This window comes from Balaenoptera acutorostrata, chromosome 3 (assembly GCF_949987535.1).
Source record: "Balaenoptera acutorostrata chromosome 3, mBalAcu1.1, whole genome shotgun sequence".
NCBI lineage: Eukaryota > Metazoa > Chordata > Mammalia > Artiodactyla > Balaenopteridae > Balaenoptera > Balaenoptera acutorostrata.
Genome location: NC_080066.1, coordinates 63,357,966 through 63,382,924, shown reverse-complemented (window position 1 = coordinate 63,382,924; position 24,959 = coordinate 63,357,966). Strand labels below are relative to the sequence as shown.

Here is a 24,959-nt window from a genome sequence, read left to right as displayed (position 1 = left end):
TCTAGGTCCATCCACGTCTCTGCAAATTGATATTTTGTATACCAAATTATAAATATATTTTATACTCTGCTATCTGGAAAGGTAGGAAGCGTGGCGCAAGTGGCGGGGCGCAGGATTAGATGCAGCCTGGGTGAGTGAGGAGTGTGCGGCGCCGCAGGAAGTGCGTGCAAATGGCTCTGCGGGTCCCGGGCTGTCCCTACGGGGAGGGGAGCGTGTGGGTCTGGGTGAGTGTGTGAGTGTGCAAGCTGCCACGCCAGAGAGAGCTGTAAGGCTCAAAGTCTGCCGGCAGCCCGTAGCCACAGCACAGGGGCGACTCCTCTTCCAGGGCATGCCCTCCAGCTCGTACCGGGATATGCCAGGTGAGCCCCAGGACAGTGGAACGCAGGCCCCCTCGGGAGCGGGCAGTGGTCCAGGGGTTTGCTTTACTCAGCAGCTATGTATAGTGCTGGCAGAGGGCGTTCCTCGGGAACTCTCCGTTTGAGTCAGGGAGTGCATCTGTCCTGTAATTTTCCAAGGGGAGAGATGAAAATATGAATTTGGAGAGTAACTAGAGCTGAGATTCTGGAGCTGCGCCTGTGCCTTTCTGTTCCTCCTCCTGAAATCTGTTCTCCCTCCTCCAGGTGGCTTCCTGTTTGAAGGGCTCTCTGATGATGAGGATGACTTTCACCCAGTAAGTGGCCTGGCTGCCTGCCATTTGGGGGAGATGGTGCTGGGGATGCACCCCTCCCTGGGACCTGGCACGCCCCAGCTGGGAGGTGATCGGAGGCCCTTTGGTGACCCAGCTATGTCATACTATTGCTGTCTGAACCTGGCAGCTTGGGGAGGTTCCCCAAGAGCTGTTCCTGGAGCGGGGGTGGGGTTCATCTGAGAATGTCACAGGGCTGCTTCCCTGATTCTTGGTGCCTCTCCTGTTCAGAGCGCCAGGTCCACGCCCTCGAGCAGCACACCCAGCTCCCGCCCAGCTTCCCTGGGGTACAGTGGAGCTGCCGGGCCCCGGCCTATCACCCAGAGTGAGCTGGCCACCGCCCTGGCCCTGGCCAGCACTCCGGAGAGCAGCTCTCACACGCCAACTCCTGGCACCCAGGTATGGAGAGAGGGCGGGAAGATCAAGGCCAGGCCCCTAAGGGAGAAGGTCCCAGTGGTAGAATGGATTTACCTTTGCTGATCCTGGTGCTAGATCTGCTTTGAGCCGAACTCTACCTGGAGCCCTGGTGGGTTTCCCGCTGCAGCTCAGGCGACCTCCCCTCACCAGCCTTTAGGGCTTAGAAGTCTGGGGTTCATCATGGGCCTGATTAACTCCTGCCAGCACTTTGGAAGAACCTCCCATCACATGATATACCCTTCCTTGTCCCTGAAAGTGGCCAAACATCACAGGCTTAAGCATTCCTGGTGACAGTCACTCCAGCTTCCAAGGCCATCTCTCCCAGTGCTGGGTCCTAGGCTAGGTCGGGGCCTCCATTCCATCTCCCTGGAGCAAAAGAGAACAGAACCTTTCCTGCCCACATTGAGAGCTTTTGGGAACCTCTGTGTGGTTGTCTCATGCAGGCCCCTGCTGGGAGGCAGTTGTTGGGCACCCAGGGGCACCCTGGGGTGATGTGATAGCAGTGGGTATGTGCTGGGAGACTGAGGTGGCTCTGAGCATGGCACTGACCCTGGTTTGTCTCTAGGGCCATTCCTCAGGGACCTCCCCAATGTTATCCGGCGTCCAGTCAGGGACGCCCATCACCAATGATCTCTTCAGCCAAGCTCTACAGCATGCGCTGCAGGCCTCCGGACAGCCCAGCCTTCAGGTCAGTCTTCCCCACTCCTGATGTTCACATGGCTTCTTAGTTACTTTGGACACTGAGCTTTCTTCTGCTCTCTGGAGGCCCTTCCCACTTGGCCTGCTTTGCTCCAGGAGCAGCTGGCGCGTGGCAGTGTGACAGGAGAGGATGCTCCCAGCACGGGCAGTTGTCCCTGTGGCTTCCACTCCTGCACCCAGTGACCACGGCCTGGCTCCGCTGACCACCTGGCTTGAATACTTGTGGCAGTTTTAATTGAAGAGACACTCACCCATTCTGTGAGCGGTGACTGAGCCTTGAGCATGTATATACCAGGCCTGGGTCCAGCTCCTGGGGTAGAGACGAGCCAGTGCTCATCCCTGCCATGGAGGGGTGCCGGGCAGTTACTGCAGTGAGGGAGCAACAGGGCGAGAAGCCCAGCCCAGGCTTGAGGTGAGAGCCTAGGTCGGGGAAAACTTTTCTGAGGAAGGGGTGTTTGGACTGACTGTCAAAGAATTAGTTAGAGGTTAGCCAGGCAGGGAAGGGGTGTTTAGTTGAGGGGACATGGTGTCCAGGCAGAGGCAGCCAACCTTAGAAATGGCCTATGTCAGTCCACCTATGACATTCCACCCCTGAGACTAGTTTGAAATCATGGTGTCTGCCACACTCTGGATATTGTTGCTGGGGTTAATAATGAAGCTTGGGGCTTCCCTGGTGGCGCAGTGGTTGAGAGTCTGCCTGCCAATGCAGGGGACACGGGTTCGAGCCCTGGTCTGGGAAGATCCCACATGCCACGGAGAAACTGGGCCCGTGAGCCACAACTACTGAGCCTGCGCGTCCGGAGCCTGTGCTCCGCAACAAGAGAGGCCACGGCAGTGAGAGGTCCATGCACCGCAATGAAGACTGGCCCCTGCTCGCCGCAACTAGAGAAAGCCCTCGCACAGAAACGAAGACGCAACACAGCCAAAAAAAATAAAAATAAATAAATAAATAAAAATTAAAATAATAATAATAATAATGAAGCTTGGCTTAATGTCTCATCCTATACCTAAATTCTCAGCCAGATTTATCACCCTCAGAAAAGTAATTTTTTTTTTTTTTTAAATTTTGGCTGTGCTGGCACACAAGCTTAGTTGCCCACGGCATGTGAGATCTTAGTTCCCCGACCAGGAATGGAACCTGCATCCCCTGCATTGGAAGGCAGATTCTTAACCACTGGACCAGCAGGGAAGTCCCCTCAGAAAAGTAATACTTATTTTCTTCCTGGTATCATTATCAGAAACCTCTGGTGAAAGTTAATCAGGCCATGAGTCTTAGCTATATGGTCCTAATGTAGCTATGATTCATCTCACTTTCTTTTTTTTCTTTTTTTTTTTTTTTGGCTGCATTGGGTCTTTGTTGCTGCGCCCGGGTGGGGACTACTCTGTGTTGCAGTGCGTGGGCTTCTCATTGCGGTGGCTTCTCTTGTTGCAGAGCACAGGCTCAAGGCACGTGGGCTTCAGTAGTTGCAGCTCTCGGTCTCGGTAGTTGCAGCGCAGGCTCTAGGGCGCAAGGGCTTCAGTAGTTGCGGTGCATGGGCTCAGTAGTTGTGGCTTGCAGGCTCTAGAGCACAGGCTCAGTAGTTGTGGCACAAGAGCTTAGTTGCTCTGCAGCATGTGGGATCTTCCTGGACCAGGGATTGAACCTGAGTCCCCTGCATTGGCAGGCGGATTCTTAACCACTGCGCCACCAGGGAAGTCCCTCATCTCACTTTCAAATTTAGTGTTGAGGCACTTTCCACCCCAGAATTCCATACTTCGGTGGAATTTGCTTTGCACATTACTTCACAATAGCCAAAAGGTAGAAGCAGCCCTAGTGTCCATCAATAGATGAATGGATAAACAAAATGTGGTATATACATACAATGGAGTATCATTCAATCTTAAAAGGAAGGAAATTCTGCCACATGCTACAACATGGATGAACATTGAGGACATTATGCTAAGTGAAATTAGCCAGTCACAAAAAAACTGTATGATTCCACTTCTATGAGGCACCTAGAATAGTCCAATTCATAGAGACAGAAAGTAAAATGGTGGTTACCAGGGGCTGGGGAGCAGGGAGAATGGGGAGTTGTTGTTTAATGGGTACAGAATTTCAGTTCGGGAAGATAAAAAAGTTCTTGAGATGGATGGCGGTGATGGTTGCACAATAATGTGAGTGTACTTAATGCCACTGAACTGTACACTTAAATGGTTAAAATGGTAAATTTCATGTTATGTATATTTAACTGCAATATTAAAAAATACATAGAAGACACCCAGGGCTTCCCTGGTGGCGCAGTGGTTGAGAATCTGCCTGCTAATGCAGGGGACACGGGTTCGAGCCCTGGTCTGGGAAGATCCCACATGCCACGGAGCAGCTGGGCCCGTGAGCCACAATTGCTGAGCCTGCGCGTCTGGAGCCTGTGCCCCGCGACGGGAGGGGCCGCGATAGAGAAAGGCCCGCGCACCGCGATGAAGAGCGGTCCCCGCACCGCGATGAAGAGTGGCCCCCGCTTGCCGCAACTGGAGAAAGCCCTCGCACGAACCGAAGACCCAACACAGCCAAAAATAAAGAAAGAAAGAAAGAAAGAAAGAAATAGCGCGTGTCAGAGAGAGTAGCTCCTTTGGATAGTATTTTAAAAAAAAAAAAAAAAAAAAAAAAAAAAAAGAAGACACCCAACCACCACCAGAAAAAGGGAACACATCAAAATTTGAATGATTCCATCCATCTCTCTGTTGGAACTCCTCCAACCCTTCGCTTGACTGGAGCCTATTCTGTAATGGAGATTATGAGTTCACTAAAATGGTTGTAAAATATAAAAATATGTCTTGCTGCATATGTGGGTCTCTTTCTTCTGCTAGAGCCTGAAATAAAAATGGGCGAAGAAGAAATTACTACCTTTATGGCTGAACATTTATTTCACAAATGTTCAAGTGCCTACTTTATGCCAGGAGCTGTGGAAGATGTGAAAATGAAGCATATACGAGAAGTTCATAGTCTAGAAGGGGAAATGTCCATGCATAAATTTTTCCGTGAATAATTTTAATATCAGATAAAATATAAAATGTGCCCTTTTCTGCGCCCTTAAAGCACCCTGTACTTCTCTCAATTATCATATATGTTTCACTATATTGTCATTAACTTCATTTTTCTTTCTCCCACAAGTTGTAGACTGTGTTGATGGCCCAATTCATCATCCTCCCTAGATCCATGCCCTTTACCACATAACTTTGCAGTGCCCGTGAGCAGAGTAACCTGCCTTCCCCTTGATTCTAGCTTTTACCACATGACTTGCTTTGGCCAATGGAATGTTAGCAGGTATGATGAAAGCAGAGGCTTGAAATGGACTTGAACATTGGGAGCTGCCCTTTTGCACCACTGCCATCACCAGGAGAATAGGCCTGGGCTAGCCTGCTGGAGGACATGTTGCAGAGCTGAGTCTCCTAAAATGCTCTAGAAGAGGCCAGCCTAGGTTAGCTGTCTATCAGACGACCTATAGACATGTCACTCAGCCCAGCCAAGAAAAGTGTACAAATTATCATTTGTATAACCAGATGAATTTTATACAGAGTGTACACATCTATATAATCACTACCCAAAACAAAAATGAGAATTTAGCAGCACTCAGAAGCAGCTCGCAGGCTCCTTCCCAGTCATTACCCACCTCCTCCTCCAGAGGTAACCATTACCTTGACATCTAACCATAGATTAGCTTTTGCCTGCTCTTGAACATCTTCTAAATGGAATTATACCATAGGGCTTCCCTGGAGGCGCAGTGGTTGAGAATCTGCCTACCAATGCAGGGGACACGGGTTCGAGCCCTGGTCTGGGAAGATCCCACATGCTGCGGAGCAACGAGGCCCGTAAGCCACAACTACTGAGCCTGCGTGTCTGGAGCCTGTGCTCCGCAACAAGAGAGGCTGCGACAGTGAAAGGCCCGCGCACTGCAATGAAGAGTGACCCCCACTCGCCGCAACTAGAGAAAGCCCTCGCACAGAAACGAAGACCCAACACAACCAAAACTAAATTAATTAATTAATTAATTAAAAAAAAAACAACAAACAAACAAAAAAAACATTAAATGGAATTATACCATATATAGTCTTTCGTGTCTGGCTTCTTCCATTTAACATCATATTAATGAGATTCTTCCAGTTTGCTGTGAATAGCAGTAGTAGTTCCTTCATTTTCAATGCTTTATAGTATAACATGGTTTGGATATAACACAATGTATTTATTAATTCTACTGTTGATGTACTTTTGGATTATTTTCCAGTTAAAACTATTAGGAATAATGCTGCAATGACTATTCTTACATATGTCTTTTGGTGAGCATATGTATGCATTTCTGTTCCATACATAGTTAAGAGTAGAATTGCCAGGATATAGGATAAATGTATGTTCAGCTTAATACATATTGCCCAACAGACTTCCCAGGTAGCTGTACCACTTTACACTCCCAGGAGAAATGTTGAGTCCCACTTTCTCCACGTCCTTGCCAACACTGGGTATTGTCAAGTCTTTAAAAACATTTTTTGGGACTTCCCTGGTGGCGCAGTGGTTAAGAATCCACCTGCCAATGCAGGGGACACGGGTTCGAGCCCTGGTCCGGGAAGATCCCACATGCCGCGGAGCAACTAAGCCCTTGTGCCACAACTACTGAGCCTGCGCTCTAGAGGCCACGAACCACAACTACTGAAGTCTGCATGCCTATAGCCTGTGCTCTGCAACAAGAGAAGACACTGCAATGAGAAGCCCACGCACCACAACGAATAGTAGCCCCCGCTTGCTGCAACTAGAGAAAGCCCACGCGCAGCAACGAAGACCCAACACAGCCAAAAATAAATAAATACATAACTAAATAATTAATTTAATTTAAATTTTTTTTTATTTTTGGCCACAGCGTGTGGCTCGTGGGATCTTAGTTTCCCGACCAGGGATTGAACCCAGACCCTCAGCAGTGAGAGTGCAGAGTCCTAACCACTGGACTGCCAGGGAATTCCCAAGTCTTTACTTATTTATTTATTTATTTACTTATTTATTTATGGCTGTGTTGGGTCTTCGTTTCTGTGCGAGGGCTTTCTCTAGTTGCGGCAAGTGGGGGCCACTCTTCATTGTTCTGCGCGGGCCTCTCACTATCGCGGCCTCTCTTGTTGCGGAGCACAGGCTCCAGACGCGCAGGCTCAGCAATTGTGGCTCATGGGCCTAGTAGCTCCGCGGCATGTGGGATCTTCCCAGACCAGGGCTCGAACCCGTGTGCCCTGCATTGGCAGGCAGATTCTCAACCACTGCTCCACCAGGGAAGCCCCTCCCAAGTCTTTTTAATCTTAGCCATTCTGATGGGTATGTAGTAATATCTCATTTTGATTTTAATTTACATATACCTTATGACTAATGAGCACGAGTATATTTTCATATGAACATTTGAATATCCTCTTGTGTGAAGTGTCTGTTCATGTAAGATTCAAGTTTGTACTGCATAGATTCTTCTACTGTAGGATCAAAAGGGCAGCTAGGCAGGTCATGAGGCTCACAGCAAGAGATCCTGAAGATGAAAAAGAACTTTGCATCAGCTCTAACCCAGCCTTTGCATCATTCCAGCAACAGGAATGATACAGTGGGATTCCAGCATAAGACCCTGAACTCTAGGAAACCTCAAATCAGTACGCAAGAAATAGACAATGGGTTGGACACATGCAATGTGAGGATCTTCAAGGAAAACCCATTGGCTTGTTGCTAATAGACTCACAAGTTGTCAGATGTTCTGGAAACACCAGGACTTTGGGGTCTGGTCCTCAGCCACACAGGCTCAGAAAAGAGCTTTTGCTGACACAGTGAGTCAGCAATTAATGTAAAAATCAGAATGCTGAGGAATTCCCTGGCGGTCCAGTGGTTAGGACTCCATGCTTACACTGCCGAGGGCCCAGGTTCAATCCCTGGTCGGGGAACTAAGATCCCGCAAGCCGCACAGTGCAGCAAAAAAAAAAAAAAAAAAAAAGCAAATTTAAAAATCAGAATGCTGATGTATTAATTCACACCATGAACCAGAATTGCCAAGCATTCCAGTCTCTGATTAAGATACTCACTCCCTGTAAGAAAACAACTTGGGAAGTCAAATATAATCAGAAGGCTGCATGGTGAGCTGGAACCAGAGCACCAGAATGGGAGTGGGGGGCCGAGAATAGCAGGAGTGTGCTTCCAAGACCCTCGCAGTAAAAATGGATCTGCCACTGGAACTGGACAGGATATGACCTTGGATGAGACCTCCCTCTCCCCAGCCAATGCTCAGATGAACACTGACAATGTCGCTTCAGAGACCCTCCTTTTTTTCAGTGTTCCCACTGTTAACTAATCCCCCTTCTGACTGACTCCTTCTTCTTTAGCTACCCTAAGGACATATGTTGGTTGTCTTCTTATTATCCATTTCCCCACCTCCTTCCCCGAGGTCCCTGGCCCCTTTTCAACAGACCGTACTTTCCGTTGGGGAATCCGATCCTTGTAGTTCCTGCAATGGTTCCATCCTAGATGTCGATTTGGAGCTCACCATCTAGGCCAAGCCAATCTGTGCATTCCATCCTCTGAGCCCAGTGATGGGCTGAGCATGTCAGCTACAGATGCTGGGATGCTGATACTCTATATTTCCCACTGGGCATGAATGAGAAAGCTTGTGGCCTTGGGAGCCATCTGAGGACCACAGGGGGAATCAGCCTCAGTTTATTCTGACATGGAGGAAGGCAGAGTGGAGAGATGAAGAGAAACCGGAGTCTTAGTGATTTTCTTAAGCCATTGGATCAAGCAAGCACAGCTTCCGGACTTTTTAGTTACTTGAGCCAAGATATTCCTTTTCTTGTGTAAAACAGTTCGCATTGGTCTGGCAGAACTAACTGATTATCCAATATCTAGTCTCTCTCTCTCTCTCTTTTTTTTTTTTAATAAATCTATTTATTTATTTATTTATTTTTGGCTGCGTTGGGTCTTTGTTGCTGCACGCGGGCTTTCTCTAGTTGCGGTGAGCAGGGGCTACTCTTCCATGCGATGTGCAGGGTTCTCATTGCGGTGGCTTCTCTTGTTGCGGAGCACAGGCTCTAGGCGCACGGGCTTCAGTAGTTGTGGCTCGCGGGCTCAGTAGTTGTGGCTTGCGGGCTCTAGAGCGCAGGCTCAGTAGTTGTGGCGCATGGACTTAGTTGCTCCGTGACATGTGGGATCTTCCCAGACCAGGGCTTGAACCTGTGTCCCCTGCATTGGCAGGCGGATTCTTAACCACTGTGCCACCAGGGAAGTCCCTAGTCTCTTCTTCTTTACTTACAGAACCCCCTTTTTATTCGTAGTTTAAAAATATTTGTCTCCCCTACTCCCCTGGAGCTAAGGGTGGCAATGTGGCCAAGAAGATACTACTGAAAGTCCCTGGTAATACTTCTGGAAAAGTGATTTATTTCCTGATTAAAAAAGAAAGAGGGCGGATTCAACTGGCACATGCATTGTGCCTTTCCCAAACCCCTTTTTCCTGCCTTCAAAGCGGGAAGAGTAACAGCCAAATTATGATCTTGAAGCCGAAAGACACACACTAAGGATGGCAGAAGAAGATAGAAGGAGCCTGATTCCTTGAGCAGCTGTACCAGTTCCCAGACTGCCTATACCAGACTCCTTGTAACATGAGAACAGTAAACCCCTTATAGGTTTAGCCACTTTGTTGGGTTTCTGTTAAATGCAGCCAAATGCAGTTCTATCACTTAGAGAATTCAGTATACTGAACTGGGATGCTGCAAGTAATATAATCTGAAATGTGGATTTGTTGAGTGGTAGAGATGGGCTTTTGGGTTCTGAGTGTACATGTGTTACAAACTGGAATGCCAATGACCTTGTTAGGCAGTGGTGGAACATTTGGTCAATTTGTTCTTCTATGGGAGATACCATAGAACATGCCAATCAAGTCTGTTGTGTTAGGGAAAATAGCTGGAATGATTCAGAATGTTGGCACGTGCTGGTGACTTCGTTCTATTTTCAACAAAGTCCTCAGAGAGACCAATGAGCTAGAGTTATGCAGGCTGAATAAAAAAGGTAAGGAAGTACCGCTTCACTAAGGAAGGCTCTCTGGCTAGGGCCTGCAAATTTCCTTTGAGTGAACATCTCATAATTTGGAGACTTGCAGGGCTGAAAAAGATCATTGCTTCTGTTCTCCAAATAGGAGTGGTGGCCACCAAGCGATAGCTTAGAAGATGAGACTGGTGTCCTGGGCCTTTCCTAAGCACCTTCCTTTAAGAATCACCACTCCACAGAGGAAGTGGGGTCTGCAAAGTGTTCTCCTCCTCCTAGAGCCTTTTGTTTCCAGTTGTCTCAAGTCAGTGAGCATTAAGTTGAAGGCTAGAAGGATAAGCAGAGCACAGAGGCCAACACGTAATAGAGGAGGGTTTTCAGGTTTACAGACTATGGCTACATAGGAGCTTCAGCTGTGGTTACTCACACATAGGATTGAAGAAGAGGCAAATAGACTGGAAGCCTACAACATTTTTGAGGGAATCATAGCACCAAAAATGAAAATTTAAGGACCTGACCAGCAAAACCTTATCATTTTTCAACCCCAGGCCCCCGAACACACACAGCAGAAAGGGCATCCACCCCAAAGTTACATTTCAGATATAGTTAAAGAGGATAGTGCACAAGAAGTCATTTCAAAAGCAGATGGAACTTGGACCACAGAGCACAGTCGAAAAAGTTCCTCCCAGAGAGTAGGTTGGCTGAGTAAGGAAATTACTATCCAGCAGGGAGTCCTGGCTGCTCCTGTCTAGCAGAATCTGGTATTTGCCCATAGCTCTAATATTTGCAGTAGCTTTGATGTGTTTCCCATTCTTCCCTTTCCCATGTGGGAGTTTAATTTTGTTCCTTCTCCAATATTATATATGGGATATGTTGGGGGAAAATAACTTGGCTTTTAGTTTGTAGGTTACTGGACTTTGTATAAGGATTCACATCAGGGCTAAGTGGAGAAAACTGCATATGGGATAGAGACTCTGGCTTCTGATATGGATGCAGTGTCTGGATGAGACTTTGGAACTGTCCCCATCAGGGAGGGAGCATATTCTATATATGGAAGGATGGATACCCAAAAGGGTAGACTGTGGCAGTCACTGCTTTCTTCCTACCCAATAAGCATTCTCCATGTCTTCTTTAACATCAGAACCCTGAATTTGTTTAGGAAGGCAACGTGCCCATCTAAAAATCACATCAAAGTTTTCTGGCCATTGAGACATAAGCAAAACTCTGCCAAAGATATCTTGAAAAGCTTTGCTTTCTGGTTATAAGTATCACTACTTCTCTCCTTTTCTCTTATTTCTCCTTTTCTTGCCTGGAACCAGATGGAAACTTTAATCTTCAGGAAAGAATGAAGAGCATCGGAAATGGTAAATACGTGGATAAACGTCAAAGACTACTCTTCCCTCTTGATTTCTTTAAATTGCATGTGGTTATTTAAAAATAATGTGGGAGTTTCTTTTTTCTATGCTCTGGAACTTTTTAAGTAGCTTTGAAGGTTTGGTAGATTCTCCTATGAATTCTTCTGGGCCTTGTGAATTTTTGAGGAGTAATTATTTAATTTGTTTAAATTTTTTATATTTATTAGGGTCAATTTTGGTAAATAATATTTTCCTAGGAAGTTATCTATTTAATCTACATTTTCAGATGTGTTTGTCTAGACTCGTGAAAAGTAGTATCTTAAGATTTTTAATTTTTCTTCTCTTTAAATTCTTTTTTTTTTTAAATTTATTTTATTTATTTATTTTTGGCTGTGTTGGGTCTTCGTTGCGGTGCACGGGCTTCTCACTGAGGTGGCCTCTCCTGCTGCGGAGCACAGGCTCCAGGCACGCGGGCTTCAGTAGTTGAGGCACACAGGCTTAGCCGCTCCGCGGCATGTGGGATCCTCCTGGACCAGGGCTCGAACCTGTGTCCCCTGCATTGGCAGGTGGACTCCCAACCACTGAGCCACTAGGAAAGCCCTAATTTTTCTTCTCTTTCAATGGTTATTTCCTCCTTGTCATTTCTTATCTTGCATACTTATGCTCTTTCCCTTTTTTTCCTGATTAGGTTAGCTAGTAGTTTGTCCATTTGACTGATTTTTCTTTTTTTTCTGAGAACCAGCATTTGGATTTATTTATTCTTTTTATTTTATTTTTCTGTTAATTTCTGTTATTTTCATTAATTTCTGCTTATATCTTTAATAGTTCCTTCATTCTGCTTTCTTTGGTTTGCTTTGCTTTTATTTTTGTAGCTTTTAAATTGATGTTTAATTCTACCTAGATATTTAGTGTTATACATTCTCTTCTAACAACTACTTTTGCAGCATCACATAGATTCAGATAAGCTGTGTTTCCATTATTGCTATTTTATAAAATTCTGCAATTTTGGTTTGTATTATCTTATTAACCAAAGAGTTGCTTAATACAGTTTTAAAATTTTCTAGGTGAAAGTTTCTTTTTGCTTTTAATTGTGTTATTAATTTATACTTTTATTGCATTGTGATTGGAGAATGCTGTTTATATTATTGCTCTTTTTGAAGTTATTGAGGACTTCCCTGGTGGCGCAGTGGTTGAAAATCCGCCTGCCAATGCAGGCGACACAGGTTCTATCCTGGATCCGGGAAAATCCCACTTGACGAGGAGCAGTTAAGCCCCTGTGCCACAACTAATGAGCCTGCGAGTCACAACTACAGAGCCCGCGTGCTGCAACTACTGAAAGCCGCGCGCCTAGAGCCCATGCTCCGCAACAAGAGAAGCCACTGCAGTAAGAAGCCCGCGCACTGCAGCAAAGAGTAGCCCCTGCTCGCCGCAACTAGAGAAAGCCGGCGCACAGCAACGAAGACCCAATGCAGCCAAAAGTAAAATATAAATAAAAATAAATAAATAAATAAATAAATTTACTGAGATTTTCTTTTGCGACCTAATATATCATCAATTTTCACGAATGTTCCTTTCGATTACCCAGTAGCCAGTGCTCTGATCCACCGGGTCTCAGACCTGACCTCAGTGTTTCCCCTCTCACAATAGGATTCTCTCCCTCTGGGATAATTCTAGCTGATGTTGTGGCTCTGCTGGTTTCAGATATTTATCTCCCCATTTACATGTAAATTGAGGCTCAAGGTACTCTCCCTCTCCTAGGATGCTGTAGGTGAGGGCTGGGGTGATGTAATTTGCTTTCCTTGTTGATCTGTGTGGGTTTTGGAAGATTGTGAAGGGATTTAGGCATCTGCCATTATTCTACAGGAATCAGGAAGCTCCGTGATTTCTTTGTATCATATCTCTGCTGCTTTCTCTTCATTCCTGCCTTCCACTGGCTGAAATTTTCTCTTTTGCCCTTCCCTTCTCATTGACATTGAAGTCACAGTTCTATTTCTGTTCTCTTAGCGGTAACCCTGAAAAATGTAGCATGCACATTTAGCTTAGCAAAGTCTAAAATTAATATTGCTACCTTCCTTCCAAACAATATAAGGACCTTAGAATGCTTTAACTCCTATCAGCGCCCTCTCATGTTATTATTCATTCACCAAACAATTTTGAGTTCCTACTGTGTGCCAGGTTGATATAATAATGAACAAAAGGTATGTGTCTGGCAGGTGCGGGGCACAGGGGTCCCTTTTCTAATGGGTTTATATTTTAGCGGGGAGACAAACAAGATACAAATTAAAAATATAGTATGTAGTATAGCAAAAAGTACTACAGTAGAAGCAAAAAATAAAGCAAGGGGGCTTCCCTGGTGGCGCAGTGGTTGAGAATCTGCCTGCTAATGCAGGGGACACGGGTTCGAGCCCTGGTCTGGGAAGATCCCACATGCCACGGAGCAGCTGGGCCCGTGAGCCACAGCTGCTGAGCCTGCGCGTCTGGAGCCTGTGCCCCGCAGCGGGAGGGGCCGCGATGGTGAGAGGCCCGCGCACCGCGATGAAGAGTGGTCCCCGCACCGCGATGAAGAGTGGCCCCCGCTTGCCGCAACTGGAGAAAGCCCTTGCACGAACCGAAGACCCAACACAGCCAAAAATAAATAAATAAATAAATAAAATAAAGTAGCTATAAAATTTAAAAAAAAATAAAATAAATAAAGCAAGGTAGGGGAATATGAAGTCTCCCGTGTGTGTGTGTGTGTGTGTGTGTGTGTGTGTGTGTGTGTGTGTATAGCTAGTCATGCAGATATCTTGGGGAAAGAACATTCTAGGCAAAGTGAATAGCAAGTACAAAAACCCTAAAGGACTTCGTGACATGTTTAAGGAATAGCAAGAAGGAGTGTGAGGCTACAGTGAAGTGAAAGAGGGGACCAGTGGTAGGATTTGAAGGTCACATGCAGAGCTAATAAGGAAACCAAAGTAGAACCTTACAAGGACTACAATGGGGCCTACAGTACACATTAAGGATTTTGGCTTTTATTCTAAGATGGGCAGCCATTAAGGGGTGACAGAGGAATGACATGGTCCGGCATATGTTGTACCAGGATCACTCTGTTTGCTGTATTGAGAACAGATTGCTGAAGGCACGCCAGTTAGGGGGTTACGGCACTAATCACATGAGAGATGACGATGGCCGGCCCAAGATACGGCAGAGGTGGTGATGGGAAGTGGTTGAATTCTGAGTGTGTTTTGGAAGTTGAGCTGACAGAATTTGATCACTGACCAGTGAGGTTTGAGGAAAAGCAAGAGAACAAGGATGACACCCAAAATGTTGGCCTGAGCAACTGGAAGCCTAATTCTTAGAACGTCCCAAACGCCCCTTGCCCTGGTATAATCCCATTTGAATGAGCTCACTCCTGTGATTATGTTCAAAAGGAAGACTATCCAGGTGGACCTACTCTAATCACAAGCCCTTTAAAGGCACCGGTTTTTCCAACTGGTGGGCGGAAGGGGGAGTCAGAGAGATTCAAAGCGTGAGGAGTTTGGGGGCACACGAAAAGGAGTCCAGGCAGCCTGTAGGAATAGAGCAGCTCCCAGCTCCCAGCCAGCCAGGAAACAGGACCTCGGAGTCATAGCCACAAGAAACTGGATTCTGCCAACAACCTGAATGAGTTTAGAAGCAGGTTCTTCCCAAGAGCCTCCAGGTAAGAGCCCAGCCCAGTGGATACCTTAATTTCAGCCTTGTGGAACCCTGAGCAGAAAACCCAGCCAAGCCCAGGCTTCTGACCTACAGAGCTCTGAGATAATGAGTGGGTGTTTTGCGCTGCTAAGTGTGTGGTAGCTCGTTACACTGCAATAGAAAATGAATACACACACAACTCTCAAGAAGGCTGGGAAATGGTGTCTCTGGCGGGACATCCATGTGCATTGTTAAACTTGAGGGGGAGGGAGGGGGAGGGTTTACAGTGAAAGAAAGAGAAAAATGAGTACTGGGGGGATGATAAGATGTCTTTCCACACACTGAAAACCTACACTATCCAATACAGTGGATACTAGCCTCATGTGGGTATTGAGCACTTGGAATGTGGCCAGTCCAGATTGAGACCTGCTGTAAATGTAAAATACCCACTAGATTTTGAAGACCTAGTATGAAAAAAAGGTATGTAAAATATCTCATTAAGTATACTTTATATTGTTTACATTTTGAAATGATAATATTTTTGATATATTGGATTAAGTAAAATACATTATTAAACTTAATTTCAAACTATTTTTTTACTTTTAAAAATTTGGTTACATGTGTAAGTTAAAATTTAATTACATATGTGGTGCCCATTAGAGATTTATTGGATGGTGCTGCTCTAAACTCTTTTGTCTCAATTTTTCTTTACATGCACATAAATTAAATTTTTAAAAACATTATTTCGTTTTCTTTTCAACACTATAGGTTTAAAGAGGCAATGTTCCCAAAAGAAATAAGGGCAAAGAAGGGAGTTCCTATTCACAACCAGTAAATCTGTTCTCCCAGATGCCTTAATAAACTAGTTGATGCATGTACGTGTATAGGAGAGGTTGATAGAATGGAGGGTTTTGGAAAGAAAAGAAGGTTATGACATTAGATAACAGCATCATGGAGATGGAAATGGTGCTTATACCATCATGACTCATCCTTTGAGGCTGGGGACTCCACAGTCTCGAATAAAATCAAAATGGGAGGGGTAGCTGTTATGTAGGTGGATACCACAACCTATCATTATGGGAGGGTGAAGGAAGGACCGGCTGTCACAGCTCCGCCTCACCAGGACACGTATGTAGTGCCCTCTGGTGGACTATGGCGGCACTTGAGTCAGGCGGGTCAGAATCCCCCACTTTTTTTTTTTTTTTTCTTTTTTGGTTGGTGCTGCGCGGCTTGTGGGATCTTAGTTCCCCAACCAGGGATCAAACCTGCGCCCTCGGGACTGAAAGCTCAGAGTCTTAACCACTGGACCGTCAGGGAATTCCCCAGAATCCCCCATTTCTTGCCACCTCTGTCACCCTCGTCCAAGCCACCATCATCTCGAGTGAGAATTATCCTAAGAGATTCCTAATTGGTCTCCTTCCTTCCTCTCCTGTCCACCAGAATGATCTTTTATTACCTTCATCAGATCATGTTACTCCTTTGCTCAAAACTCAGGAATCTCTTTTCTTCTCACTCACAGTTAAAACCAAAGTCCTCACTATGCCCCAACACAACTACCCCTTACTCACTCACTGGGCTTCTGGCTCTTCCTCTGATCGTATAACACACCAAGCATGCTCCTGCCCTTGCGTTTGCTATCTCCTCTGCCTGGAATGCATGGATCCCTCCTCACAGCGATGCTCAAATGTCACCACATCACCTTATCACCCTAAATAGAAAAACAACCCTCCTCCCAGCATTCTATATCCCTCTCAACTGGATTCTTTTTTTTTTTTTTTTTTGGCGATAGCATTTAACACCATCTGATATATTACATATTTACTTGTGTTATGTATCATATATTTGTTTGTTACCTGTCTCCCCCTACTAGAATGCAAACTGCAAAAGGCAAGGACCTTGTCTGTTTTGTTCACAATTGTATCCCCAGCATCTAGAACAGTGCTTAGCATGTGGTAGGTGGTCAACAAAATATATGTTGGATAAATAAATGAAACAAGATCTGAACAATGAACAGGCATCGAATGCCTTCATTGTTTCATTCTTGGGTATGTCTCAAAAAGGTCAACTTTACAAATTTATGTAAAATTAATAAAATTCCTATATACTCCCCACATATTTCTTTTTAATTGGATTAAATTATCCTAAAATTCATTTGGAAAGAATAAAGTACCTGTGAATAGCCATTAAATGTAGGAAGAAGTACACTAAAGGTGCACTTGGCTCACCAGATATCAGAGGACACTATAAAGTTACCATAAAAAAATCCATATGATAGGGATAGACAAATGAACCAGTGTAACAGACTAGAAAATCCAGGAATAGATATCTGATTATAAGAATATAACATATGAAAGATGAATTTTTAATTCAGTGACAAAAGGATGATTAAATAATAAACAGTGCTGATGTTATTTACCAGCAAAAAAAACTAGACCCCCATTTTATACCATTTACAAAAATAAGTGTCAAGTAGAGTGTCAGAGCTCAAGCAGAGTGAGGGGAGAGTCCATGGTGGGGAGAGGAAGATCAGAGGTCGTCAAGAGTGAGGTACTGGAGTCCAAGCTTGAGGAAGGTTTCTACAGAGCAATGGGGATGTGGCAGCAGCCCAGCTGGGAATGTCAGAGTCCAAGCCAGGTGAGGAGAGAGTTCATGAAGGGGCTGGACGGTGGTGACACAGAAGATACAAAGGGATTGATTAAATAAGTAAATGTCTTTAGGATAATGGGACCACTATCAAAAATGAAAGGACAAACAATAAAGTCCTACTGTATAGCACAGGGAACTATATTCAATATCCTGTGATAAACCATAATAGAGAAGAATATGAAAAAGAATGTATATATGTATAACTGAGTCACTATGCTGTACAGCAGAAATTAACACAACATTGTAAATCAAATATACTTCAATAAAATTTTTTTTAATGAAAGGAGAAATATTTTAATGGAGAAACTAGAAAAACCCTGTGGTGTTGGATTGGAATTGGATGGTTTTCATTTAATATAAATAGGTAACAATGTATGTGTATGTGTATGTATGTGTATATAAAACATTTTCCCTAGGTTTATCCACTGAGAGGGACTGGGGGCAGCAACATCCCAAAGCAAGGAGCCCACTTAGCAACCAGATCTTAGATTCTGAGTGCTAAGAAATCTGGCAGAGACCATCACCATAAAATGAATCAAGTAAACAAAGTTAACATCACAAGGAATGCAACAAATTGAAATTGTGCACCCCCAGATAGGATGCAGTAGGAAGAACACAGCATCACTTGCGTGATATTCTTGCCAAAATGCATCACTTGAATCTAGACATCAGACAAACCCCGATCAAGGGACATTCTACAAAATAACTGACCTGTTACCATCAAAAGTGGTCATGAAGATCAAGGAAAGACTGAGGAAATGTTCCAGACTAAAGGTAACTAAAGAGGGATGAAAAATCAAAAGCAAGGTATGATCCTGGGTTGGATTCTTTTGCAAGGACATTGTTGGGACAATTGTCAAAACTTGAATGGGCTCTGTAGGTTAGATTGTAGTGAAGTATCATTGTCAATGTCCCGGTTCTGATGGTTGTGTTGTACTTCTTGCAAGAGAATATTGTGGTTTGTAGGAAATACACACCATAAAGTACTTGTATAGGTGACAGGGCATATTGCTGGCAACGTAGTCTTAAATAGCTCAGGACAAAAAAAAGTTCTGTGTGCTAGTCTTGTAATTTTTCTGTAAGTTTAAAATTAGTTCAAAATTAAAAGAAAGGAAAAATATCTTGTTTTAACCCCTGATCCAATGAGGGGTAAAAAGAAACGTAAAACAAATCTACACAGGTACAATTTTTTTTTAATATTTATTATTTATTTATTTGGTTGCACCCGGTCTTGGTTGCGGCAGGCGGACTCCTTAGTTGTGACATGCAAACTCTCAGTTGCAACATGCATGTGGGATCTAGTTCCCTGACGAGGGATCGAACCTGGGCCCCCTCCCTTGGGAGCGTGGGGTCCTAACCACTGCACCACCAGGGAAGTCCCCAAGGTACAATTTGAATTTACATTTTTGTGTACCTGTATACATACTTCAATACAAAATAATTGTAAACTAGAAAGAATGATTTGATGTATTTCTAGAAAGAAAGGAGTGTTGGGCATGGAGAGTCAATCTGTGATCACCGATACCAGTAGTCTAGATTATCCATTCTAGCATAATCCCAAACATCTGCGGCACACCACTGTTATATTGACCCAATGCATGTTCTGCATCCTGGAGAACGGCACCCCATCTTTGCAGAGTATCGCCTCTGCTTCAGCTGTGCCTTCAGCAGACCGCCCCAAGCATCTTCTTGCATCAGGCACAGCGTAGGATATGACCATTAATACCATGGTCATGGGCCAACCCTCACAACTCCTTTGCTGTCAAGTGGGCCCTGATCTGATCCAGTTATGTGGGATCCTAGGACAGTGGATCAAATCCTCGATAAGCCCTGGTTAGTGGTGCTGGCTGAGACCCTGTGGGAAGTAAAGGCAAACCCATACCTGGAATACATGTCTGTTCCTGTGAGAATGAGCCACTGGCCCTTCTGGGATGGAAGGGATGCAATGTGCTCTGGGCCTGCTTTACGCCTCGCTCAGAGCTGTCTGCCTTTTTTCTACCATAGACCGGAGCTGTATCCCTAGGTGTATAATGTGCTGACACTAAAACCTGAAGAGGCCCACCAGGTGGTGTGCTTCCTTCTGTGGTACATGTAAGATGGCAGTAATTTGTCTTTTATTTTGGAGGAGAGTCATCATGCCCTTGATGACTGGACTCCTAAAAATTTTATACATGTAGAAGACCGTGAATCTTCACAGCTCCCTCTGGAGTGCATGTGTCTTACCAAGGCCTCCAGGGTACTATCCACTCTTGTTCATCTGGCCTAACATAACGCCATAATGTGATGCATCTGTGTGATGCTCTGCAGTATCTCCTGATATTCGAATCTCTTCAGGCTATATTATAACATAGGGTAAGAGACATAACCCTGGGGGAAAACTCTAAGTGTATATACTTGTCCATTCCATGTAAATGCAATTGTTTTGTCTTTTTTTTTTTTTTCCTGATTGGCCAAATCAACGGTTGCATAGCACACACCTGAGGCCAATGTAATATGCTCTAGTAAATTTACCACCTCTGGTACAGCAGCTGCAATCAGGGCTGTAGCACCTGGTTGAGTTCATGGTAGTCTATAGTCACTCTCTAGGATTCATCTAGGCTCTGCAGGGGTAAGAATGGTGAATTAAACAGATATGATGGAAAACCAGCATCCCTGCATCCTTTGTATGCTTAAGAATGAAACTAATCCCCACTCTCATCACTTTTCTGTGTTGACCCTCAGGAGAACACCAGTCTCAATTATACACACAGGGAAATGACCCTTGAGTGGGTCCAAGAACCCAGTAGACCCACTGTAAGTCAAACCTAAGACAGGATGTCACTTATTACCTGGCCTCTATGTGCCTCCGCAACCCTAATGGGGAGGGGGAAGATAATACTTGAGTTCTCCATTATCAATGTGAACACAGACCCTGTGTCCAACAGACCTTGATATGCTGTATTCCCCCTTTCCCAGTGCAGTTACACAAGTAAATGGCCATAGGTCTCTTTGGGAAAAGACTGGTAGAATCATGTATTCTTGCTATAGTGTTGAGGGTCCTTCCTCCTAGGGACTCGCTACCTCTTCAGTCATGGTCTGAAAATTGGCTCAGGTCTGGACACAGGCCAAGGGATTGCGACTTTTTCTTGTGGCTATTGCCTTCAGTCTTCCAGTCACCTCTCCTTAATTTCTTCAGCTGGTATTAGCTGGTGCAGCTGGTAGTACCCTTGACAATTGCCCATCTATTCTGCCTCTTAGGGATGCTTTGCTCTATTAACCATCTCCATAACTCTCTGGGCCAGGTTCTCCTGACTGCCACTCCATTCTTACCAGTCGTTATGATAATTGCTATCCCCTAGTTTCTGGAAGTTAAGCACTGCTGCTTGGCCTTTGTCGTTTCAGGGTCCAATGATCCCCATTGCTATCGGTGAACCAAGTTCTGTAACAATACCTTCAGGACTTCCCTGGTGGCGCAGTGGTTAAGAATCTGCCTGCCATTGCAGGGGACACAGGTTCGAGCCCTGGTCTGGGAAGATCCCACATGCTGCAGAGCAACTAAGTCCGTGCGCCACAACTACTGAGCCTGTGCTCCTAGAGCCCGTGCTCCTCAACAAGAGAAGCCACCGCAATAAGAAGCCCACGCACTGCAACGAAGAGTAGCCCCCGCTCGTGGCAACTAGAGAAAGCCCGTGCACAGCAATGAAGACCCAGTGCAGCCAAAAATAAATTAATTAAAAAACAAACCAAAACAATTTCTTCTTTCATCAGCCCTGGTATACAGAGGAGAGCTACCACTTAACTTTTTTTTTTTTTTTTTTTAAAGATTTATTTTTTTTATTGATTAATTGATTGATTGATTGATTGCTATGTTGGGTCTTCGTTTCTGTGCTAGGGCCTTCTCTAGTTGTGGCAAGCGGGGGCCACTCCTCATCACGGTGCGCGGGCCTCTCACCATCGCGGCCCCTCCTGTTGCGGAGCACAGCTCCAGACGCGCAGGCTCAGTAATTGTGGCTCACGGGCCCAGCCGCTCCGCGGCATGTGGGATCTTCCCAGACCAGGGCTCGAACCCGCGTCCCCTGCACTAGCAGGCAGACTCCCAACCACTGCGCCACCAGGGAAGCCCCACTTAACTTTTTAAGAGATTCTGGTAGCCTCTCACCAGCAAATTTTTTATGGCCTTGGTAAATAGTGTGTCTTTGGGTTCTTTTCATAGAACATAATTATCTGGCAGGTCTAGTTATCCATAGTCTGTTCAGCATTCTCACTTATCTGAGCCTTTTGATCCCACCTCCATCAACTTCCACAGCAGTCCTAACTTTAAGCTTCCTTTAGCATGGGTCATTCTTTTTTCCATGCTTCTAGGATCCATCCTAGTGGTGAGTTTGCACCATCTCCTGGTCTTTGCCAGGACATTGAATCTTGTAACTCAAGAGAGGGATCCCAAGTCAATAAACTCTTCCATTTCCAATTTTATGTTTCTTCCCCCTTCATCAAGTACCCTCAGAATCCAGTTCCATATCTATCCTCTCTGGCTCCCGGGTACATGCTGGCTAGACCTTGCTGTTCCTATGGGTCACAATTCCTTTCTTCCCTTATCAGGCTCAGCACTTCCATAGCTCGGTTATGCTGCAGCTAACCTAGTATAGGCCAAGTGGCTAGGAAGGGAGTAGGGGCAGATCATGACAGGGGTACTTGTTGCTTTGTGGGGGAGGGGCATATGCACTGTCTCCCAGAAGAAAGGGAATGTTGGCTCTTACTAGGGAGAAGTGGGTCACTTCTGCAGGCTCAGAAGATTCAAAGGAATTCGTGGAGTTAAAATCTTTAGGGACATCCACCTTGATATCTCCATGCCATGTGTCAGAATTTCAGGTTCTTCCAACCAGGACCCTGACTTTAGCATGAGATGTGCACATCCAGTTGGATTAGCAATAGCCATCCAATCCATCATCCATGTAGCACTATTCCCTCCACACATCTCAAGCATCTGGTACATTGTGCCCTCTATTCCACTGGATAGAGCATTCCTTTCTATCGTTTCACCCTCCCAATTCACCCCTCGTTGTGCTCCACCTACCTCCAGTAATGGGGTCCTCCTTGTCAGATGGGTGGTCATCAGTTTCCAAAACCCCATCTTATCATCAGCTTTCTCATCCACTTCTGGTACAAACTGTCAAAGGTCAGGTTCCCAAGAAGGAGATGCTGAGATAGAGTTTGGGGTGTAAAATGCTTATTAGAGATCTGCACCCGTGAAAGGAAGGGAGCGAGAGCAGGATTGGCAGAGGGAAAGTCAACCTGTGCTGCAGACTCAGCAGAGTCTCAGCCAATCAGCAGCTCACTCTGGAGTGAGAAATCCCATCAGATTTGTCTAGCATCAAGTCTAAATGGTTGGACCTTTATACCCCTACTTTGCTCAGTCACCAGATTCAGGCTGCCCAGGAAGGGGGTGACCTCAGGCAAGGCGACCCTCTGTAGGCTCTGAGAGAATTAACAGCTGGAGACTGTCTGCTGACCACTCTCGCTGCAGCTGAGCAGCAGGTCCTTCCTTGCAGGGCGATCTGGACAACATATCACCATGCATGCCACAATAATATACATACATAAAAGTGCATAAATCCCAAGTGAACTCACCCAGGTGACCATCACCCAGCTCAAGAAACAGAAATTACCAGCACCACAGAAGCCTCATTCATCCCTCCTTTCAGTCAATGTCTCTCCCCCAAGGTAGCCACTATCCTTCTATCACCATAGACTCATTTATCTGCCTTTTTTTTTTTAACTGTGGTCAAATACACGTAACGTAAAATTTACCATCTTAACCATTTTTAAGTGTATAGTTCAGTAGGGTTCAGTACATTCACACTCTTGTGCAACCAATCTCCAGAACTCTTCATCTTCCCAAACTAAAACAACCCATTAAACAACTCCCCAGTCCTCCCCCGCCCCAGCCCCTGGCAACCACCATTCTACTTACTGCTTCAATGAGTTTAACTACTTTAGACCTCATGTAAGTGGAATCATATAGTATTTGTCTTTTTGTGATTGGCTTTTTTCACTTAGCATAATATCCTCAAAGTTCATCCATGTTGTAGCATGTGTCAGAATTTCCTTCCTTTTTAAGCCTGAGTGATTTCATTGTATGTGTACACCACATTTTGTTTATCCATTCATCTGTCGCTAGACACTTGGATTGCTTCCACCTTTTGGCTATCGTGAATAACACTGCTATGAGTATGAGTGTACTCGTTTACCTGTGTTTGAGCCTTATGTAAATGGAATGTTACAGCATGTGTATTCTTTGTGGCTGGTTTCTTTCTCTTGACATTATGTTTGTGAAGTTCATCTATTTTGTTGTGTATAGTTATAATTTCTTCTCTCTCATTGATATATAGTATTTTGTTGTGTGATCACAACTCAATTTTCTTATCCATTCTACCATTGATGGACACTTAGGTTGTTTCCAGGTCTTAGCTATTATGAAAAGCACTGCTATTCATGTTCTTATTCATGTCTTCTACTGTACACACGTATGCCTGTCTGAGGACACATACCTAAGAGTTAAATTGCCGAGTCATAGACATATTTAGTTTTACTAGGTACTACCAAATAATTTTCCAACTGGCTGTACCAGTTTACCCTTTTAGAAGCACTGAATGAGTGTTCCACTTGTTTCACATCCTCAGCAGCACTTGATATCATCAGTCATTTTAATTTTAGCCATTCTCATTGGCATAAAGTGGTATCTCATTGTGGTTTTAATTTGTATTTCCCTGATGACTAATGAGGCTAGAAACTTTTCATGTTTGTCAGTCAATTGCATATCCTCATTTGTGAAGTATTCATGTACTTTGCCCTTTTCTTAATCGAGTTGTCTAGTTTTTTTCTTATTGATTTTTTGTATTGTAGCATGTGTGTATATTTTTCAAAGGGTGTTTAATTCTCCACTGCAGATGGCATGGGTTTGCTCCAGAACCCCAAGGACCCTTCTTGGCTTGCCACAAATTACACAATTACAGCATCTTCTCCAATCTTCCCCCCACCCCCACCCCATGCATGTATAGGTATTGATGTGTGTGTGTGTGTGTGTGTGTGTGTGTGTGTATGCACGTGCTCTTGGTATCTGTTGTCAGATATATGTATTGCATATACATATATGCAATATATGGCTTGCCTTTTTGCTCACTTAATGGAGTCTTTGATGAACAATAATTCTTCATTTTAATAAGTTTGAATTATCAATTTTTTCCTTATGCTCTTTGTGTTCCTCTTACAATTTATTTTTTAAATAAATACATAAGAATAAACATGTCTTTATTGAAATAAAAATATACTTTTGTGACCCACCTAAGGTTAAGTTGCATAACATCATTCCCTCTCACACAGCATGATGTTGCTAACCCACCACGCTGCCTTTGTATCAGCAGTTCTGGAATCAGCAGCGTGTCAGGGACCAATGCAAAAACTCCTTCTCCTCTTTCCCACCAGAGCCCTGATTTTGTCCAGGTGCCGC

At 44.8% G+C, this 24,959-nt stretch overlaps 1 protein-coding gene across 1 annotated transcript; it reads left to right on the top strand.

The window, feature by feature from the left end:
* The first annotated feature begins 314 nt into the window (after positions 1 to 314).
* LOC103010480 (ubiquitin-like protein 7) lies at positions 315 to 12,629 on the top strand. Its single transcript, XM_007197715.3, has 6 exons — positions 315 to 359; positions 621 to 670; positions 917 to 1,084; positions 1,668 to 1,790; positions 11,138 to 11,182; positions 12,334 to 12,629. The coding sequence occupies exons 1-5, from the start codon at positions 329 to 331 to the stop codon at positions 11,165 to 11,167; spliced, it is 402 nt and encodes a 133-aa protein (XP_007197777.1). The 5' UTR covers positions 315 to 328; the 3' UTR covers positions 11,168 to 11,182; positions 12,334 to 12,629.
* The last annotated feature ends 12,330 nt before the right edge of the window (positions 12,630 to 24,959 follow it).